Source organism: Salvelinus namaycush, unplaced genomic scaffold (genome assembly GCF_016432855.1).
Source record: "Salvelinus namaycush isolate Seneca unplaced genomic scaffold, SaNama_1.0 Scaffold134, whole genome shotgun sequence".
NCBI classification, from domain to species: Eukaryota; Metazoa; Chordata; class Actinopteri; order Salmoniformes; family Salmonidae; genus Salvelinus; species Salvelinus namaycush.
In genome coordinates, this window is record NW_024058053.1 from 33,290 (window position 1) to 38,337 (window position 5,048).

The 5,048-nt window shown below is 42.5% G+C and overlaps 1 protein-coding gene across 1 annotated transcript; it reads left to right on the top strand.

Moving 5' to 3' along the window:
• The first annotated feature begins 1,663 nt into the window (after positions 1–1,663).
• On the top strand, positions 1,664–4,653 carry LOC120036460 (piggyBac transposable element-derived protein 4-like). The gene is made up of 2 exons (XM_038982899.1): positions 1,664–1,695; positions 2,374–4,653. The coding sequence occupies exon 2, from the start codon at positions 2,408–2,410 to the stop codon at positions 4,151–4,153; it is 1,746 nt and encodes a 581-aa protein (XP_038838827.1). The 5' UTR covers positions 1,664–1,695; positions 2,374–2,407; the 3' UTR covers positions 4,154–4,653.
• Positions 4,654–5,048: the final 395 nt, after the last annotated feature.

Here is a 5,048-nt window from a genome sequence, read left to right on the forward strand (position 1 = left end):
CTAGCCCTTCCACCCTCCCGGAGTCCCCATGTCGTGCCTCTCCCGGTAGCGCCTTACTGCTGGGTATGAAGAGGTTGTCTGTGTAGCTGGTGGACTGCAGGAAAACAACGGGGCTGAGTGGAACTGTGAGAGAAAGAGAAGAGAAGAAAGGATCAGATTTGACTCATCAAGGTAAGTGCTGTAGTTTAGTTTGAACAAATACAATAGATCTGCCCACTGGTATCTGTTACCAGGACAACCAGCAGAGTTCTGTTAGTTGACATGAAGATGGACTGGTATCTTTTACTAGTAGGGCTGTCACAGACTAATAAAAATCTTGTTTGACTTAGTCACCTGTTCTTTCGACCAATCAATTGGTACACATTTTAAACGTGTATTTCTATATATACACTACCGTTGAAAAGTTTGGGGTCAATTAGAAATGTCCTTGTTTTTGAAAGAAAAGCAAATTTTTTGTCCAATAAAATAACATCAAATTGATCAGAAATACAGTGTAAACATTGTTAATGTTGTAAATGACTGTTGTAGCTGGAAATGGCAGATTGTTTTATGGAATATCTACATAGGCGTACAGAGGCCCATTATCAGCAACCATCACTCTTGTGTTCCAATGGCACGTTTTGTTACCCAATACAAGTTTATAATTTTAAAAGGCTAATTGATCATTAGAAAACCCTTTTGCAATTATGTTAGCACAGCTGAAAACTGTTATGCTGATTAAAGAAGCAATAAAACTGGCCTTCTTTAGACTAGTTGAGTGTCTGGAGCATCAGCATTTGTGGGTTTGATTACAGGCTCAAAAATGGATCAATTAGCCTTTTAAAATGATAAACTTGTATTAGGTAACACAGCGTGCCATTGGAACACAGGAGTGATGGTTTCTGGGAATGGGCCTCTGTAGATAATCAGCCATTTCCAGCTACAATAGTCATTTACAACATTAACAATGTCTACACTGTGTTTATGATCAATTTTATGTTATTTTAAAATGGACAAAAAAATTGCCTTTCTTTCAAAAACAAGGACATTTCTAAGTGACCCCGAACTCTTGAATGGTATTGTATATCCTAACACCATCCATGTTGTAAACAGCGTTCTGCATGAATTCCGACTCAACTTGACACAAAACAATTTTATGAAATCTAATTTTGTTAGAAATCTAACTTTGTTTAACATGGTCAAGTTCGGTTTCTGTGCAATCTTCAGACACTCTAGAAGGCAACCAAACTTGTTTCATCATTCTACATTATGTATTGGCTATACAACACCTGAATTAGCCCATGAAGGGTCTTGGTCCAATGACCACCTATCGTTTTGAAACCTAGCTAGATAGCCAATGAGCTGGGCTTTCCAGCAGTATGTGAATGCCGTTTGTAGGACAAACAGCCATCATGCTAGAGCTGTGCACAACAGAGTTCATTCTCTGGTGAAAGGAAACAGGACGCACTGTAGTTTACGTTTCACAGCAGTTCCTTCTCTTCTACAAACTTCTCAAATCTGGAAAAAGTTAAACATGGCCACTAAGAGTGGAAAAGCTAAATCTCAGTCCAAGTATAAACATTTTGATGATATTATTGCAGACATTGACCAGGAGAGTGACACAGAAGGAATGGATGAGGACTCTGTGAGTGACCACAGTTATGATTCCAGCGCGGAAGAAATGTTTTTGGAAGGAAAAGATCCACTTTTAGATCAGTAAGTAAAATAGGTTTTTGCTTCTCATGCTAATGCAGTTGTTTAAAAGGTCGCATATTCATTTGATATTTTTTATTTATTTATTTATATATATTTATACACACAGTCGAAGTTTACATAAACTTAGGTTGGAGTCAGTATAACTCGTTTTTCAACCACTCCACAAATTTCTTGTTAACCTCACTAGGGTATGTGGGACGGTAGCGTCCCACCTCGTCAACAGCCCGTGAAACTGCCGGGTGCAAAACAGAAATCCCATAATTTAAATTCCTCAAACATACAAGTATTTCACACTATTTTAAAGATACACCTGTTGTAACTCCAGCCAAAATGTCCGATTTCAAAAAGGTTTTACGACGAAAGCACACCAAACGATTATGTTAGGTTAGAGCCAAGTCACAGAAAAATACAGCCATTTTTCCAGCCAAAGAGAGGAGTAACAAAAAGCAGAAATAGAGGTAAAATGAATCACTAACCTTTGATGATCTTCATCAGATGACACGGCCACCACTATGAGCCGTTCTCCCCTGACCAGCCTTATTCACCATTGATAAACACACACTTCACCGTCGTGATTATGTTCCCTCTACTCTATATAATAGACATCTGTTTATTTTACGTGTCGATACAGGGCTCATCTGTAGAAGTATTCTTACTGATTGTTTTTTTCTTACACAGTGCCAGGGACTCGGATGAACAATGGGAACCCACAATGTCAAGGTGTCCATCCCCCACTAATTCAGACGCTGAAGCTGGTTCATCCAGCCGGACCCCTGCTGTCTCCGGCTCCACACCTTCCCCCGCCCGGCCATCTAGAGGTGTGAAGAGGCCAGCCCAGAAGCGGAGGAGGGCCAGTGAACCAGCGGCAACTACCACCGAGGCAGAGGACCGTTGGCACACTGTGCTAGAAGATGATGTGGAGCCACTTCCACCAACATTTAGACCGAAAAGGCAGCCAGGACCTCAGCTGGACAAGACTGTAAAGTACAGCCCCCTTCATCTTTTCCAGATGTTTTTCTCCTTGTCAGTTCTTGATTCGCTGGTTTCTAACACCAACAAGTATGGGGCTAAGACACAAGCAGGCAAGAAAGAGGCATGGAACCCCATTTCCGTCCAAGACCTGTACTGTTACATCTCACTGGTTATTTACATGGGGTTTGTGAAGTGTAAAAACCTCAAGGACTACTGGAGAACGTCAACACTCTACCAACTGCCTTTCCCCTCCACTGTCATGTCTTCTAAAAGGTTTCTGACTATCTCGCAGGCGCTTCATATCAGTGACCCACAAGTTGATGAGGACAATGACAAGAAGAGAGGCACAGCAAGCTTTGATAGGCTCTGCAAAATCAAACCTCTCTACCCCAGCATGGTTGAGGCTTGCAAGACCCATTTTCAACCCAACCAGAACCTGTCCATAGATGAGAGGATGGTAGCCTCAAAGGCTGGAATTGGCCTCAAACAATATATGAGTAACAAGCCAACAAAAGGGGGGTACAAACTGTTTGTTTTGGACGATTCTGTGTGTGCCTACACTTGGAATTTTTTTGTTTACGAGGGGAAATCCATCTCAGCCACCGGTAAGGGACTTAGTTATGATTCCGTTATGGAATTATTAGATTTTCAACTGCTGGGGACGGGCTACAAACTGTTTGTGGACAACTTCTACACAAGCCCTACCCTGTTCACAGACCTGAGGAAGCTGAATGTGTGGGCTTGTGGCACCATTCGTCCCAACAGAGTGGGTTTTCCCAAAACAAAAGTCAACGACATGCCTAAGCGGGCTGATAGGGGTACCATGCGATGGATTCGTAAAGATGACCTGCTCTTTGTAAAGTGGATGGATACCAGAGAGGTGGTCATGTGCTCCAGTATCCACAAATCGCACAGTGGCGATCAAGTCGTCAGGCGTGTGAAGGACGCTAATGGGGAACAGACCACTAAAAATGTTCCCATTCCTGCTGCTGTGAAGGATTACAACAAGAGCATGGGAGGTGTGGACCTGTCAGATGCTCTGATAGGCTACTACAATGTTCTCCACAAGACAACGAAATGGTACAGAACATTGTTTTATCATTTCATCGACATTGCTGTGGTGAATGCATTCGTCCTTCATAAGGAAATGGCTAAGAGCTGTGGACAGACCCCCATGACACAGCTAGCCTTCAGAAAGCTGCTCATCCAGGAGCTTGCTGGCTACGGCACAAAGTCCACTGCAGCACCTTCTGCCCCCTCTACCTCTGTCCCTTCTGCTCCTGCCACCAGTGGTGTTCACATGCCCGAATTCATAACTGCAGGCATGAATGTGCCTCGGGGCAAAAAGGCCACAGCATGGAGGCGTCGTTGTGTTCTTTGTCACATGAAGTCCCCCATCACCTGCACGACTTGTTCGGTTTGCCTCTGCTTTACAGCAGAAAGAGACTGCTTTGGGACTTGGCATCAGCAGCACAATATTGTGTAGAGGACTGAGGATCTTCCAAATACTGTCATTCTAAAGTTGTTTTATTTTATTTTTTACTTTGTGTGGTTTGTGGTGTTGTTCAACAGTGATATTGGATCCCTGGGCTGCTAACTTGGCCCTTAAATGTTTCACTTCTGTGTTTGGAGATATTGGATCAGCATTCTTGTCACATTTCCCGTTAGTACCTTTTATGTAGGGAAGCTAATGATCCATCATTTATGACATTCCTGGGAGTGTGTAGACTAAGCATTTTTGTATTTTCTATGTAGTTATTTTCTTGAAAAAAATCAATTTGGCCATTTGGGCAACTCGTGTGGGACACCTGGGTGACTTCATACTAAATGTCATGTAACTCGCTCATTCTTGACGTTATCAGTCTGACTTTGCACATGTACTGTTGCCCTGTTGTGGACAACATATAAATGACCCCCAGCGTCCTATATCAATGTATGTCCTTTCTTTTGCATTTCAAAGATTATCAAATAAAAATTTAAAACATGTTTTTATCTTTTACCAGCTGTGTTATATTCTCCTACATTAATTTCACATCTCCACAAACTTCAGTGTTCCCTTTCAAATAGTATAGAATATGCATATCCTTGCTTCAGGTCCTGAGCTACAGGCAGTTAGATTTGGGTAATTTTAGGTGGAAATTGAGATGAAGGGTCCTATCCGGACGAGGTTTTAACCTGACCCAACCATTCTCCTCCCTCTCCTGCTGGCTTTCGCAGATTGTGCCATTACTCTCCTGAAGTTGCCGCATTGACCAATCATGTCAATGAGAAGCTATACAGAGCTGTCCTCATTGGTACAACATTTGGGAGGCGCTTGGCGGTTCAGTACGGAGCTCCATTTGGCCTCTGGAGGCTGAGACTAAAATCCAATTTATGCTTTA